Consider the following 17,774-nt stretch of genomic DNA (forward strand, 5'->3'; position numbering starts at 1 on the left):
GAGAAAAAAGTTTCAGAGAAAAAAACACTACAGTGCATTTCAGTGGGCAGTGAATGTAACTGTCTAGCGTAGTTGTTAAATACATGCCTAGGCTCCAATCTTAGCTCTACCATTACCAATACGGGCCTGGGCAACTTCTGTGCCTCATGTTTCTTCATCTGTAAAATAGAGTTAACAATACTTTCAGTGATTATCAGGTACCAGATATACTTTCACTGCTTTGCTAGCAATGGTACAAGGTGAAAGGTCTAAATACGAAGCTAACCCACAGGATACAACGATGAAAACTGATAGAACCTATCCATCTCTGTGAATCAGAGACACATGTGCAAGCTGAATGCCAATAGGCCCATAAACAACTGATTTCTTTCTTCTTAAAACCAACATCTACACAATTGGCTAACAAGATAGGTAGCTTGAACTTGAATGAAGATGACTGTTTCCAACATTTAAGTGAGTGATTCTCTGCCACTTGAGTGCATGAAGATCCATACTCAAAAAGTTCTTAGGTGGAGCCTAGAAATGTGCTTTCCAAACTGTCATTTAAGGAAATTCTCTCTGAAGCCAGTGATTGCACCAACTCAGAAACACTGATTTAAACTTAATCTCTACCACCAGAACTCACGCTGTGGTACACATCAGAATAATCTGTATTTTATAAAAATAATGGTTACCGAGTCTTATCCCCAATGATTATGATTTCAGGAATATTTTTTAAGAGGTCATAGGTAACATACAGCCACTTGTATACTTCTAAGTCATTGACAGTTAAATGTGACAATTAACATTTTTTGAGATACAATGACCCTTTATATAACTTGTAGGTCTTGGAAACTAGAAAAAATAATGGTCCAAAAAAAGGATTACCATCCTTGTCAATAAATGATAAGAACAGAATCTTGAGTTCTTGAAAGTCTTTTCCAAGAGTCTGTTTTTTAGCAAATTGATGAAAAAGGTACTAGTAAAAATGTGTTTTTAAATACAGTCACAAGTAGTCATCAATGCTAAGGTTATTCATAATGTCTTTTTTTCTTTGTTTTGGCTCTATCATGAACTTCTGTACCACTTTAGACATGCAACTTTAGTTGATTTCACTCATGTAAATGATTACGGGCCACAGTGATAGCTAGCTGCATAAGCTACAATAGAAATGGCACATACTTACCACCTAATCCAGTTCTTCCCACTTAATCTTTCCATTCCTTACTTCCAGAACTGTACCCCAACACTCTTTCTTCCTGTCTGTAACTCAGGAAGTTACCTTTACAGAAAGTAATGGCAAATTACTTTCTGTAAAGGGTCAGATGGTAAGCATTTTAAGCTTTGCAGGCCACGCAGTTCCTGTGACACCACTCAACTCTAACATTATAGTACAAATGCAGCCATAGACAACAGGTAAATGAATAGGTGGTGCTGTGTTTTAACAAAACATTATTTACAAAAACAGGTACTGGCCTAGATTGGGCTAAGGACTATAACTTGCTGACCCCTGTTCTAACCAAAACAGTATTGAACATTTAATTAATTATCCCGATTAGAAAGATGAAGATTCTATAGAAGGATACTCTTTTCTCAAATGTAGAAATATTACTGGTTCATGAAATTGAGATCACAGATCAAATAATCACGATTTGAAGGACCAGTATTCAATTCTTTAGGATTTAAGTGCCCCCCCAATATGTTTTAGTGTTACTATGTTACTATGTACAGTTTAAGCCAGATGACAATCTACTATACAACAGTATGTTAAAAACATGTTTATTTTACACTATGTACAATCAGGAACATATTTAAACCATCATCATTTAATTAAAATAATTTTAATTAAAATAAATGAAGACCATAAATCACAATTTAGTTTGTTCGTAGTGTGTATACTCACATTAAAATATAAAGAATATATACCAAAAAGAGCCAAAAGTGTGTTAAAACTTGGTACATACATATTCTATTGGAAAAAAAGCAATCAAAAATGACTAACTCAAACTAAGTTCCTGTGATGTGTAGTGACCATTATGTTGTTTGTATGAGGTAGTAACTAAATTATTTTGGCCATGTGTTAATGCTCTAAATCAAAAGAAATACGAAAGTGATCATAAAATGAGGCCAACAAAAGTAAAAACGCTATTAGAATTTTGAATCACTTTGCTCTGGAATGTTATAGTTCGTCGATGTGATTATGTGAAATGTCTAGTGTGGACTCTTTAATAATGCTAATTTATTCTTTGTGCATACTGTAATTCAAACAACAACTGCAGTTTTACCCCAAGGTACCGCTATTCTGTGATTTAAAACTCTTTCAAAGGTATATTTTAAATACAGACAGGTAATCTTGTAGGATTCTGCTTGAATATAAAAGATCAGTTACTACACCAGTGGTTAATTGGTTTGTTTCACATAGTAAACAATCCCAGACACATTTAGAAAAGATGTTGTGGAGCTGAATGCATATTGACAATGTCACAGCTTACTTTTGTGACTTAATACATCACATATCAATACTCTGTGCAAATATAAACACCAGTGTACTCGCATTAAAATTAAAAACAAGATTATAAAATGATTACAGTCTCCATTACAATTTTAAAAGTTACAAGATTTATATTCATATTACTAAATTACACAGAATAAAAATACAATAGTGTTAAATGTACTGTTTCATTGCTGGCATCCCATTTTGGAATATAACCACACCCAAGAATATACTAAAGAATTCTTAAAATATTAACCCCAATTGCATTTTATCAACATTTACATCTGTACAGATAAGACACTTGTACATCTCATAAAAGTACATTATCTACATAAATTTTTAGTGTATGTCTTCAGCAATATGAAGTTTCACAGAAAAATACTGCCTATATGTACAAAGATTACATAACAATGAATTAAGCACTTGTGTGGTTCAATATGCTAAATATATCCATACCACTTAAAACAAATATTTTCCCCATCTTGTCTCATGCCACAATAAATTACAAGGAACTGAAGCCAGGTTACTGCAGCTTTTGTACAGCTTCAAGCATCTGTTAATGTTGCAGCGGTAGTGTTTGTTCTTTCTATAGGTAACTGTCAAGCACAACATTTCTCAGTAACTGTTTTCATGACCCGCCAGGATGTATAAATTGCTATTTGCTGTTGGGTTATCAGTTGGCCTACTTTCCAAAACCACGACCCTAAAAGTAATAAACAAACATATAACAAAACAAAGTTATTCTTGAAAATTGTTAGCAGAAAAAAAATTCCATTGCTTCTCTATTAAATGCCTCTATAAACGGTGCTTATTGATTTGTGGGCAGAAATCATTTGCTATCACTACGATTAAAAGAGTCAGCTCCAGCTCTGGGCAGTATTTTGCTGCCCCCTACCCCACCACTAAGCCAGTATTCTTCTAAGAGTTGGGGGTTATGGGGACAATGTAACTAATATACAATATAAGTCTAATTGGAATTGTCACTATGAATTCCCCCCCATATAATAAATACATCCTAATAAAAAATTTATAAAAAATAAGAGTTGGGTGTTAGGGGAGGAGATTAGAGAGGATCATATAATATGGGAATAACTTGAAGGAACTTAAGTCTTATAAATTCTAAAGCAATTTGCAGTCTAAGAATCAGTAGGTGAATCAGAATAGAACTCCAAGACCTTATTTGGCACTAAAACTGAAAAGCTGTTTGCTAACATATGGTTTCCTCTATCTTCTGCTGTAAATCAGACAGCATGCTTCATGCAATAGTACTGACAGATGGACAGATTCCTACTATTTGAAAGGCCAGGTTTTTTGATAGTTTCAAAAACACAATGCTGAACACATTATTGCAGAAATTTCAACTTTGGAGAAAGAAACCAGTTTCATGTTGGATTTAGAGACTACGTTTAGTACTATGCCTTTAAATATAATCCATTTTTCATACCTGTCAGATCCGAGGAGCCTGAAAATTCTTGTGTTATCTGAAATTTCCTGTGTTACCTGTTCAATTAAAACATAAATTTAGTTTCTGAAATTATAGATGCAAAACCTTATATGGACATTTCATTTTGATTTTATAGAAAAAAAACCCAATTCCTAGGATGGAAAAATAATCCTGCATGACTATCTTATTTATTGTCTGCTTATAAATGTATCAATTCATTAGTTCAGGAAAAATGTGGCTAATTTGGAATTAATCATAAAATACAGGTGAAGGAAAACTACTTGTTAGATTATAGACTTTGAGGAAAAATTAAAATAAAAAGCACTAAATCCATTCTTTTAATCCAAAACAGTTTGCCATTTATGTTAATGCTAACGGCAAGGCTGCTGGTAGGAGCAAACCTTTAGATCTGGTTCTTTCACTTAAAAGGTTGCTACACGGTATAACAGAAAATATTCAGAAGCCAGACATGACTTGAGTTTGAATCTCAGTTCTCCCACTTACTAGGTGTGAAGGTGGGCAAGTATGCAATCTACTGCGAAGTGGGATGGGAAGGATCTAATTTGCAGTGTTCTTCAGTATAGGTGGGTACAAGGCCTAGCTAAGGAGATGCTCAGTATATAATAAACATCTTCCCCATTCTCTTGAAATATTTTTTTGATGAAATATATTCTTCAAGAAGTCCTCAGTGTGACCAACTAACCAGCTGAGTAAAGAATAAGAGTACAAAATACAAAGAAACCCAACGTTCACAGCTTATTGAACTCAAAATATTCCAAATTATAATGGCAGTACTTCTTCCCTGCAAATTGTAGGCTGAAAAAATTTTGATTTATGATTTATTCCATAAAAACCCCTCCAATTAGCTATTCTGGAAATGCCAGTGATTCTTCTGATGTAACCCAGCATACCCAAAGTAACAGTGGCTCATTACAATTCTGATTTCCAGAATATTTTGGGGGTTTACTACTAGAAGAATATGACATTTTTGAAGTGTTGTATTAAAGGGGTAGGTGTAGTTTGAAAACTCCCCTAGATGACTTTGTAGACAAAATTCTCTTTCTTCTTTCTTAAACCATTCTCTATCCTGCCTTTGATGCCTTTCTTTCTGATGAGTATTGTTTAGCTGTCGATTGTTCTTATTCTCCTGCTCCATTCCCTCAGGTGATTTTGAAACAGCTTCTAGAGGTGTAAGTCCTGCTTGTGGGAATTACTGCTAGAAACATATGAACAGGGACCTTTCTTCAATACTTATAGCCCAGGCACTGTGCCAAGTACATTACATGCTTCATTTAATTAATCTTCACGATTCTCAACTCACAGATGAAAAAGCACAAGGAGAGAAGTTAAGTGACATGCCATGGTCACCAGCTACTAACTGAGGTGTTAGAAACTTCAATCTGAATGTCTTAACTCCAGAATGCATGCTTGTGATTACTAAGCTATACATGCTTTTAAAAAAAAAAAAAAACAAACTTTTTTTTTGGTGGGACTGGGTTTTGAACTCAGGGCTTTGCACTTGCAAAACATGTACTCATAAAGCAGGTGCTCTACCACTTGAGTCATACCTCTAGTCTATTTTGCTGTGGTTATTTTGGAGATGGGGTCTCATCAACTATTTGCCTGAGCTGGCCTCAAACCATGATCCTTCTCTGATCTTCCAAGTAGCTAGGATTACAGGTGGGAGCCACTGGGTACTTGGCTTAATACCCGCTTGCTTTGTTAGAAGATCTGCTCTGAGCTTTTCCTTTCCTTTCAATAATCAAGTAATACAACCTGATGAAGTAATGATCAAGTGATACTAATGAGACTGGCTTGGGGGACTGGAAGAACAGGATGATTTTTACTTGTGTATACTATTCTAGGGGTAAGTACTTGCTCATGTTTACAACTCTAGCAATTTATGGCACAAATGCTGAACTGAATTAAATATGTCATATGGCTTAAAATGATTTCTATAAGGTAGGAAGGACTCATGAGATAAAGTTAAAGGCTAATAAAAAGGGTCAAAGAATCTCATCAATGTCAAGTGAATAAAGGGAATAGAAATAGGAGGAAAGCCAGCTTAAAGAAAAAAGTAGAACTCTTTACTTATTGCCTGCTTTGGTCATTATTGCTGAAACATAGGCAGAAAATGTGTCTCAGAAAAGAGGGCACCAGCATCAGCACTGGTTCCAGGTCCTGGTCTGGGAAAGGTGAAAGAAATCATAGCTGACTCGCTTGTATTAGGAAGCTCTTGTTTTACGGAAAATATTCCTGGTAGATGCACATGAAAGACACAATGAAGAGGGAAGAAGAGGGTGGGAGAAAGAGGAGGGTTCTGAAGTGAGTACTATCTGTCTTGTCATTAGTTTGGATCCAGTAGACATTAACAAAGTTACTACTGGTGTCATTGAGGAATTTTCCAAAGTGAGAGAACTGTGTAAAGTACATTTCATAATGTTTTCTATTTTAAAACAATTTTTTTTTCAAGGGGACAGGGTCTCTATGTATTGCCCAGGCTGGCCCTGAACTCCTGTACTCAGGTGATCCTCCTGCCTGAGTAGCTGGAACTAGGGGCACATGTCACTGTGGCAGGCTTCTTAGGACTATTTAAAGAACATAATTTAAAAAATATGACTTACCTCATTAGATCTAAAACTTCTACCTTGCATTCCATGTTTCCAGAAAGCTAGCACACTGTCTTGTAGACAAACTAGCAGACAAGAACAGCTCGGTTACTGTTAATAGTACAAAGTTCAACTGATAAGCATCATTTCATCTCTCTTTCTCATTTAGTAATGCTTTAAGTAATAGCTTATGTCAGCTATTGCACATGTGTATGGCATCTTTATATTTGGAACTAATAAAAGACTATACAGGACTTACTCTTTTTTTTGGTAAGAAAAAAGAAAATATACTGAAAATATTTGTTAAAGAAATTTTCATTTTGATAAAATAATTTTAAAGTTTAAAAATACAATATTGTGAACATACAGAAAAGCACAGTAAACAGCAGAAAAACACATGTATCTACCACCTAACTATCAAATCCCAACATCCTGCCACATTTGCTGCTGCTTCTTTTTTTTAGATAAAAGACAAATGTAGCTGGGCATCCTACCTGTCCCCTGATCTCTTCTGGCCTGCCTTTCTCTATAAGGTTCCTGCTATTATAAATTTACTGCTTATCATTCTCATACATTATTTCCACACTGCAAGCTTATGTTATCAATATCAAATTTATATTGAGTGTTTCCAGGTATCATGCGTTTGGTATGAACATTTAAGCTACTTGTAGTTTTCATTATTATAAACAATGCTGCAGAAACTATTCTTACTCATCTTCTTGAAAACATACATGAAACTTTTTCTGTGAGAAGGCACCTAGAAGAAGAAATACTGGGACACAGGGTGCATGTATAAATAAAACAAACTTCAGTTTGATTTTTATAATTGGGTGTCTGTGTGTGTGGTCAGTGAGAAAGAAACCTAATTGTGCAGAAAACTGATGGTACCAACATCACTTACTGAATAGTCTGTCATTTCCCCACTGACACATAATACCATAGTTTCCATTTACATATGGGCCCATTTTCCTTGAATATAATCATTTTAGAATACTGATCCTGTTAGAAATCCTTTTTCAGAAAACACTTTTACCAGGCACAATATGAAAATGGTAAAAAGGAACTTTCATATACTTAAAATTCTCTAACTAGAATATATCAACAGCAAAACACAAAAAAGTGTACTAAGTATCAAATTAAGTACTTATAGACAATCTATAAGAGTTCAGAGGAAATAGGCATTTATAACTATGTTGAGGGAAATAATATTTATTTTTTTGAAAATGCCAAATCTGTAAGGAAGGAAGTATTTACACTATAATTATTGAATGAGTATTTTAAAGTCTGTAAGAATGAAGGCTGATAGTGATCTTATATTCATATCCTATATTTTAAAGCCCTTATTAATAGACATTTCTAATTCCAGTAATTATTAGATCGCTTTAAGCAGTTCACAATGCAAAGAAATACAAAACATTGACTTACCTATAGATTCAATTTGGAAGTCAAAGGTGAGTTCTGATGACAATTTTCTACTAGATTTTAATCTGCCTTGGAGATTTACTATTTTTATACAACCTGGAGAAAAATAATAGTCACTCAAACACTAAGATAAAAGAAATCACATAAAAATAAAATATTTACAGATTAAAAAACTTACAGTCCAAACAGACAAGGATGGTATCTCTCTCCAGTTGGGTTACATGAGTAACATTTGTCTGTGGGTTATCTACAACACAAACAAAGGTCAATGAACTTACAGAAAAGTATTGTATTTATAACATAGAGACATTAAAAAAAGATTCGAAGGATGCTGCATCTGAAATGGATGCACAACTTCTGTAAAACATGTATAGTGGTTCGCCAGACCACTTGGGTTCTAATGCTGATAAGTGCTCCAAATAGTAAATATAAGCTCCCGTCACTGTTACTTGTAATGACATTATTAATTTTTTTTTTGCAGTACTGGGGATTGAACTCAGGGTCTCATATTTGCTAGGCAAGCACTCTAAAACTCCAGCTATGCCCCTACTCCTTTTGCTTTTTAGTTTGTTTTTCAGATGATGTTTCTCAGTAACTTTGCCCTGGCTGCCCTTGAACTCTGCCTCCTGAGTAGCTGGGATTACAGGCGTGTACCACCATCTCCTGCCTGTGATGCATTACTTTTATTTATATTTTAAGTTTGGAGTCTAATATTCTAAATTATGGTTACGATTGATTTCTAATTTTTAAAATCTGAAGGTCTGGACTGTGCTTTGTCCATCATTATATGCAGGTGACTAGCATATGCAATAAATATACATTGAGTGAATTGGAGAATCAAATTATTTTTAGTACAAATAAGTTAAAAAATACGAAAGCATTTTGAGAAGCATGAAATTTTACCAAATTGCAGAGGCACTATTTTTATTACAATAATTTATCAAGTTTTATAAAAACTGAAAATGTTGAAATGACTTGGTTTTCATTTAAGTGAAAACTAAAACTGTGTATCAGAGCTTTTTATAAACATCAAAACCAAATTGCTGAGTTGTAGTTCTTTGTTCCTGGTCTCATACTCCTTGGACAATGGGTGTGATGGATGTGCTGTACAGTCTACCCGGCCTGTTTTCTACTTCTCACTGTACTTAGGGAGACTTACGGTTAGAGCCTGTCACATTTTGAAGCTGGTACTGTTGGAACTATCCAGGGTTAGAAGGATATGGAATAGGCCTCCTGGAGGTCAGGCCAACCCGGTCAACTGTAGCTCTTACAAAATTGGAGAAAATGAAGACTCTCAACATGTTTAGAGAAGGTAGTCAGTCTACCAACACCAGACAGAAAGCCAGGAAAATGCAGTTTCGTTGCTTATAACAATTACCTCTACATACTAGAATCATCTTTAAAAGACCGATGTCTGGCTAGTGGAGTTTTTTTTTTTTTTTTCATTTAATTGGTGTGAGTTGCAGTATCGGAAGTCTTACACCCTAATCATTTTCTCTTATCTTTATCTCAGGATCACAGAGAGATGAATTACACTTGCCATATGTAGGAATTTACTGGGGTGAGGTCACGTGAAAGTTCTTTGGTAGAAGCTACTTATTCAAGCTATAAAAAATTCTTTTGTCAGGAAATGAAGCCCTTCAGTTAAAAGTTGGAAAGGGTTTAAAATTAAAATGTTTGAGGGAACGAAGATACTCGTGGGAACTCACTGACAACAAAGTACTTACCAGTAACAACCCCTTTCTGTTAAACAGAAGGAAGAGAATGGAAGACAGGCATGCACCAGCTGTCAGAAAGGCAAGAGGTTGGGCAGAGAGAATGCAGTCGAGACTGGGGGAGCCAACGTCAGCCATGTCTTCTTTCAATAGTGTGTCCCTGAAGGAAGCCTTGTTCAAGTTTCATGTGGTGTTTAACATCCTGGCTTCAGCATGGATTTATCTCTATGCTTTTGTGAATGCATTTCTAATTATTTTTCATTAGTACATAAAGCATCAGTTCTGTATTTTATTTCTTTTTATTAACCATCTTCCAGGTTTCCCACAAAATCCTGCCTAATCAATATCTTACTGGCAAATTGTTTCTTTAACATTTCCCTGACTGACAAGGGGCTTTTACATAAAGTCTGCCATTTGAAGTAGCCACTGTCTACTGTACAGAAAAAATACTTTTAAAGAGGATCAAAAAAGCAAAAAGGAAGACATTATTTTATTTTTAGAATAAAAGTAAAGATTAAAAAGACCTTTACAGGCTTTTTGTTTTAGGTATGTGTGGTACTGGGGTTTGAACTCAGGGCTTCACACTTGCTAGGACAGGTGCTCCACCAATCGAGCCACATCCCAGGATCTTTTTGCTTTTCAAATAGGGTCTCATGGTTTTGCCCAGGTTGGTCTGCATCACGATTCTCCTATTTATGCTTCCTGCATAACTGGGATTCCAGGCATGTACCACCATGCCCAGCCTAAGGTCATGTTGCTTAAAAGTGAGAGTACAGTTGATTTATTTACCATAAATGTTACATTTTACCTATATTATTTTGCCACAACATAGTAAGAAAGTTTCAAAATATAGTCACATTTTTGTAAAAGTTCATCATTTGGAATTAATATATGCTATAACAAGGGTAAACAGCTATGAAGGAAGGGTCTGCCATGCAACCTGACAATGTAGATCAATATTTAAGGAAATAAATTAGGGTCTGGTGGAGTGGCTCAAGCCTTAAGAGCGTTTGCCTAGAAAGTGTGAGGCCCTGAGTTCTAATCCCAGTGATGCTTCCCCCAATATATATATAAATTGTATAAGAAAATTGTTTTCAAATACCCTCATGAATACTTTGGAAGTAGCTGTTTACTTATAATGTGTATCTTAATTGTAAATCGTTAAAAAAATTTATCAAGGATATTGGATACCATCAGTAATTGCCATTGTAATCCCAGCTACTAGGTAGGTGGAGGCAGAGGATTGTGAGTGGCAAAATTAGCAGGACCCTATCTCAAAAACACACATGAAACAAGAGGGGTGGCAGCATGGCTCAAGTGGTAGAGTGCTTGCCTCACTTGCACAAACTCTGGGTTCAATTCCAAGTATATACCAGGTAACAAAATACACTTGAACTATCCTGTAATGTAGTTTTTCCTCTTTTTTTTTTTTATTCACTTGAGATTTGTATATAAGTGTAGTTCCCAAAGTATGACTGAGGTTTCAACATCACCAGCATCACCTGGGAATTTACCAAAATGGTAATTCTCAGGTCACACTCCTGGCCTACTGAATCAAGAGTCCTGGTGGTACACAGTGATGTGTCTTAAGAAGTTTCCTGGTGTTTCTGGATGCACACTCAAGGTTGGGAACCACAGATCTGTATTAAATACTCAATGATCACTTTTACAAACATTCTCAGTAAAGTGATGGAATGTGATTTTAAAAAGGTAAAATCACCTTATGGTTGTTGGAGAGGAAGGACAACTGGAGTTGTGTAATACGCAAATTTTCAAGTGTACACCACTTAAAATTACCACAAATACTGGAAAATCCTTAAAGTTATTAAGTGCTCAGGTTTTGTTTTAAATGCTCCCTTTATAATGATTTACTTTCCTATTAACAGCAGCATTAAACAAGGGGATGCATATAGTGCTTTAAAAAGTAATTGTGACTTTAATGGTTACTTATATAGTGTCCTTTCAGATAACCTGCTATTTAAATGTCCTACTGCAGCTGGGTGCTGGTGGTTTATACCTGTAACTCTAGCTACTTGGGAGGCTAAGATCAGGAGCATCATTGTTTGAGACCAACCCTGGCAAATTTGAGACCCCCATCCCCAAAATAACCAAAGGAAGATGGGACTGGAGGCATGGCTCAAGTGATAGAGCACCTGCTTTGCAAGCATGAAGACTTGACTTCAAACCCCAATCCCACCAAAATATAAGATAAAATAAAATGCCCTACTTTAGTCATACGTTTCTGTCAAACAATTCTGGTATGTATCTCATTTTACAGTAAGAGATGTGTTCTTGTAGAACTGTTTATTAATATGTACCAAACACAATTTCTTAGGATCAAATCCTTATTATACTCATTCCTAAATTTACAAAGTACATGCGGTCTCCACATACACAAGCTTTGCCAATCATTTTAAATGTGTCAAATGAATTAGCTATTTTAAAGCAAGCCATCTCTTCTTCCAACTTACTAATGTAATTTAAGACTGGTTTTCTAGACAGTTTTTGCTTACTGAGAAATATAGTAAACTAATTATTTATAAAACCAGAATATGCATTGGCCTTAATAATTACATAAAAATCACAAACCTGACTCTGTAAACCATGAAGAGGTAGAATTTGGATTGACAGTCTCAAATCGAACCACCTGGTTGAAGTCTCGCCCTTTACTGACTCCAACACAGACTAAAGGGTACTCCTGCTCAGGAACTACCAGCATCTCAAACATCCTGAGTGGACACGGGATAGGAAAGTCTATGTGCTAAAGAAAGAAACAAAAATACATTAAATAAAGGAAAACAAAAGCTAAAGAATCTTAAGCGAACAGTAGTGAAAGTTCTTAGCTTTACAAAAAATATCTAAAATAGCTTTCCACCATAAAGATTGCCTCTTGTCACAGAAATTCAAAAGTGCACAGACAAATCCAAATTATGAACTGTCTTTTACTACAGTACAAGTTTTAAGTTAAAATTATATAATTTTAGGATATTAGGGCTGGAAGGAAACTCATGAGTCACCTAGCCAACCCTCTCTTTTCACAGCTAGAAAGTGAGGTACAGGAAGTGAGTGGCCCAGCATCACCCCATCCTGTGTGGCAGTCTCCTGCCTCCTAGTTCTGTGCTTCCTCAGTTATATACCTCTGCTTTCCTTAACTGAGCAAACACAGACAAGAGACATGAAATGCTAATTAGCACAAGACATATATGGACAAAAAAAGCCACAAGAGAAATTTATTCCCATATATCCAGTGATTTTTATTCATTAAACTAACTTATAGTCATAAAGCAATCAATTTTATGTGACTTTATAATTATTTTTATATTGCTACAAAGACAACAAATAAATTCACATTTTGAAGATTCAGAAAAATAGAAAATACTAATTTCATCAGTAATCAAGGAATAAAACCATATGGCTACTAAGCATTACCTACGAGAATGGCTAAAATGGAAAAGAATGACAGTAACATGCATCAGAGAGGACTAGATGAATGCTCAACACTGATGCTGGCTCATTATTATGTTGAAAGATATATTCCTTATGAGCCAACAATAGTATTCACAGGCGTACAGACTAGATAGAATGGGTACAACGCATGGGAGACAAATGCACATATAAGCATTACAAGCATTACTCATAATCACACAAGACTGCAAACAACCCAAATTCCTATCAACAGTAGAATGGATACTCACACAATGGCAAATTACAGAGCAATGAAGACAAACTATAGCTATGGTCAACCACAACATAAATACAATGTTGCACAAAAGGAGCCAGACACAATAGATGAATGCTGATTCTACTTTTACACTGTAAAATCTGGTAAAATCAATTTTAGTGTTTAGGATTCATGCATATAAAGTAAACCAGAGTTAAGAAAAGCAAGGATTTTCTAGTTTTTTACTTTTTTTGTAGGAAGAGAAGGGAGCTGACCAGCAGGGAGTTTTCTTGGGGACTTAGGAGGAGGTTTTTCACAAAGTAGTTGTTAAAAAATCAGTCTCATACATATTTTGCTAAGTTCATTCTAATATTTTATTGTTCTTATAAGTGGGTTGCATTTTCAATGTCTTTTCCAAGTGGTTATCTAATATTTAACAAAGCTATAAATATGACTTAGTAGCTTCTTTTCAGTTTCGGTAGCTTTCTTTCAGTTTCTTTTCAACTGGGCAACTCATAAATTCTAAAGAAAATAAAGCACAGTCCCTGTGCCTGGAAAGCATAGCTCACCTGGTGCCCCAGAGTCCTCCTTCCCTGAGGCTGTGGGAAAGCCTCCAGCCCAGGGCACAGACACCTTACCAACACTCACCAAGCTGCCTCTCTGGAAGCTCTCCCTTTACCTGGGGCACTTTGAATAAAATCTGTCCTATTTTTAATAAGACAAAACAATTTAAAGAATTCACTCTGAAATATGACAAGAGCAATATTTTTTTTCTCACCATATAAGAAAGCCACTTCTAGTATTTAGCTTCTAATAATAACTAAGCAGTGTGTGTAAGACACCAATGGGATAGGATTCTTGCCTTCTGGTTTTAAATCCAAGTGCTATTGGGAAACTCCTATATCTTACTCAGTTTTTCTCTACCTAGCACCATGCCTAGTTTATAGTGAGTTCATATTGTCTGCTGGAAAGATCTTTAATTTCTAAGTTTTATTTATGATAAAAATGAAGCAAAACCTGCCAGAAATGTCACTAAAAGGAAGAATACGGAAAGTACAAGAATGTTTCTGAATAAATCTAATAAACATCATAAATGCTAACTGAAATATTATCTAATACAGAAACAAAACAGACAGATAAAAGTATTCAAGCAGAGAGACACAGGAAGGGATATTAAATTAAGGTAGGGAGCTAAGGGCATACAATTCAGGGAATTTAAGGAAATGGCAAATGTGAGATTGTCCTGCAGAAGACCCACAGATGAGCTTCACTGTCAGTCCACTGCCTCACTCAGAATGCTGACAGCAGGCCTCATTAGTCAGAGCCAGGCCAAGCTCACTGGTGCCATGCACTTATAAAAAGAGAAGGAATAAATGGGTGATTTTTAAGCTTTCCATGTCTTCAAAGTATATATTCTTTCCTGCATGCTCTTAAAGTTACTCAGTATATATGAGTTAACTTTAGTAAAAGGCAAAAGACTTATGCAATCTGAAGAGAAACCATACATGAATAACTGATTAATGAATCTGTTACATTTTACAAGAGTTAGGAATGAAAGGATTAGGAAGGATTTAACTAGTAGACTATGGAGGAAAAGAAGGAAGAAGAGAGGGCAGGAAGGGTTTGTAGAAAAATCAAACTACAGATTTTACTGCTCCATTTAGGATAGGACATCATTTTGTCAAGTAGGCAAAAACAAAGAAGAGCCGAGAACAAAACAATTTTTTTTTTTTTTTTTGCCACAAATGTGCTGTATTCAGTGGCTCTGCTATACGAAAAATTTTAAGGCTATTTCCCCTTCAGTTTTTGGTTTAAAGAATTTGTTTCAGTGTCTGTATTGGTGAAATCATTACATCAATATGTTTCAAGTTCTTGAAACTTTTTTCATCTCTTTAGCCCCAGTTAAGCTTAAGACTAATAATAATGTGAAACTAAAATAGACTTTAGTCACTACAAGACTTTAAATAACAGGAACTCAATTCTTATAACATCCTAGATCAATTTAGAAAGAATTCTACTCCAGTTATAGTCTGACTTCAATTTCTACTGAGGGATCAAATGCTCATGAAGCAAAGACTACTTAATTCATATACAAAAGCAAAGAAAACAACTTTTTAAAATCCAATTGGTATTTCCTTGGTGTAACTGATAGATACTTAATACATTTTAAAAGTTTTCCTCCCCAAATTAAAGGTTACTCATTAGTCACAGATTCTAAACAAACTTAAGTCAAACATCCAAATCTAAAAATATCCATGGGAAGACCCAGGCAAATTAATACACATATATATAACCAAAACAAATCATTTCCCCCTCATTATGGTCATTCCTTATCCTCTTAGTCAAACACTACCTTACAGGTTGTCTCTCTGTTGTGATGGAGCAAGTCAAACATTTCCTGGGTTGCTTAGCATGCCCTTTTGACACTGGGCTTCCAGCTCCCTACTACTGTTACCCTTGAGCTATTTCTCTAGTCTCAAAACTTTCAACAGGCCAACTGTGTTCTTTACAACTGGGCAGATTTTCAACACCCTGCCACATAATCTAAAATCATTAAGTTACCTTGAGAATTAGCTGAATAATTTTTTTCTTTTAAAAAACAGAAAAGTTGACAATTAAGCTTTCATACTAAGAATGTCACAGGTTGACTTTCATGCTTACCTTTATTAACATAAATTTCTGCATTGGTTCAACCCATTCTAATAGAACAATGCTAGTCTGAAGTGCCCCGCATAGATATTTATGGCCTGTATAAGGATTTCTCACTGTCAAGGCAAAAAAGTAAACATGAGTTCTCTTATAAAGTCCTTAAAATAATAGTTGTATGTTCCAAAAAAATAGAAATTAAAAAAAAAATCAAAAGCTAGTTGCCAATTTGATTTTAATTAGATAGCAGCATGAAAAAGAAATACTGTTTCAGGTAATAACAAGAAGTTCCCTCATCACTTCAAGGATTTTTGCTTGTATGCACACATGAACAGGGGGTCAGGAAGGACCTGAAGTGTAAGGAAGTTAGCTGAGGTTGCACCATTCTGAAGAAAGGGTCAGAGTGAACTTGGGGAGAAGTTGTCAAACTGACAGGACACACATTCAGATGGATCACAGGAGGCAAACAGGCAGGAATGTTCAGAGAAAAAATAACACTTTGTTTCTTAAAAAAACAAAAACAAAAACAAAAAAACCTGCCTATCTCTCCCCTTTTTATTAAACTCCTATGGGTCACTGGAAAACATTACAGATGTAAATGAAATCTTATTAATACAAGTTTACAGATAATGCAATTGAATCACCTCAGATTTTGGATTTTTTTTCTGCTTAAGATATTTGAAATAAAGATTTAAAACTGTAAAAAGGGTAACAGCAATAAAATCCATAAAGTTCATATAAGTCTGAAATAGTTAAATGGCAGAGAGGCAGTGAACAGCAGAATCTATTCAGGAAATTAAGTTGCAAGAAAATCCGGTCCCTTTCTCCTCATATGAGCCATTAGCCATTACTCAAAATACCATGTCTAAACTCAATTCTGTCACCCTTCTTTGCCCCAAATCAGCTGCTTTTCCTGCTTCCCATGAGCAGCAATTAGCCACTCTGCCAGCCTTCTGGGGCTCAGATGTTTCTGACATTTTCCCTTTTTCCCACTGTTGTTACTCCATCTCAGGACTTCCTTCCTCATCGTACAGTGAATAAAGTTCATGTTCACATGAACCTCCACATTCCAATCTAACCGTGTCTATAAATTTGTTTTACTTAGGGGGAAATAAACTATTCCTGGCAGGATGTCTTGGGGTATACTGTTTTATACTACATTTAAAAACAAGCCTCATAGGTTTCCATAGTGACTTTGAGAAAGGCAAGAGCTGGCAATGAAAGTTTACTTACCAACACAACACTTCTGACACCACTTGGTTTCAGGAATTTTTGCTGATACAGCAAATTTCCTAAATGTGAATGAAAAAGAGTATATAACACACGCAGGCAAAAACAGTACATGCTGTTACAGATCAGTGGAGAAAGAATGAGTTAAAAAAATGGTCCTGATAACTCATATATCAAAAATAACATAATGGATCCCTTTATTCATATTCCCAAATCAACTCCAAATGGACTATGGATTCAAATATTAAAAAAAAAAAGGAAAAAAAAACTTGCAAAGTACTTAGAGGACAGAAATGATAAGACCTTAGGACATAATGATTTCTATTAACTCAAACTGAGTATTCTCTTACTTTCTCTAGCATAAATATTTATTAGAATGAATTAATGCCTGGTTATCTCTAAGAATATACAGTTACCTTGGCAGAATTCTGTCAGGGAGTTTGTGTGCTGGAATAGAAACAGGTAACTTCTGCATTTGTCTTGCATAATCAAAAAGCCCTGGCAAATTATGGGAATAAAGCTGAGAAGCTTTACCTGTGAAGAAAATAAATACAACATTGGAGCAAGCTTTCTC

The 17,774-nt window shown here is 35.2% G+C and overlaps 1 protein-coding gene across 6 annotated transcripts in view; it reads right to left on the reverse strand.

Annotated features, from left to right (window-relative positions):
- Positions 1-1,742: 1,742 nt before the first annotated feature.
- The window catches only part of Map4k3 (mitogen-activated protein kinase kinase kinase kinase 3), a 170,476-nt gene continuing 154,444 nt past the window's right edge, over positions 1,743-17,774 (reverse strand). For 5 of the 6 annotated variants that reach the window (XM_074049547.1, XM_074049546.1, XM_074049548.1 and 2 more), the window contains 9 exons: positions 17,617-17,734; positions 17,204-17,262; positions 15,986-16,089; positions 12,253-12,424; positions 8,127-8,195; positions 7,952-8,044; positions 6,542-6,612; positions 3,918-3,973; positions 1,743-3,176 (listed from right to left, as the gene is read on the reverse strand). In XM_074049547.1, the coding sequence (XP_073905648.1) occupies positions 3,089-3,176; positions 3,918-3,973; positions 6,542-6,612; positions 7,952-8,044; positions 8,127-8,195; positions 12,253-12,424; positions 15,986-16,089; positions 17,204-17,262; positions 17,617-17,734 (830 nt within the window). In that variant the 3' untranslated portion in view covers positions 1,743-3,088. Of the gene's footprint in view, positions 3,177-3,917; positions 3,974-6,541; positions 6,613-7,951; positions 8,045-8,126; positions 8,196-12,252; positions 12,425-15,985; positions 16,090-17,203; positions 17,263-17,616; positions 17,735-17,774 lie in introns of those variants that run through there. The other variant, XM_074049551.1, reaches the window with a different exon arrangement.

The sequence above is a fragment of the Castor canadensis genome, chromosome 12 (genome assembly GCF_047511655.1).
Source record: "Castor canadensis chromosome 12, mCasCan1.hap1v2, whole genome shotgun sequence".
Lineage (NCBI taxonomy): Eukaryota > Metazoa > Chordata > Mammalia > Rodentia > Castoridae > Castor > Castor canadensis.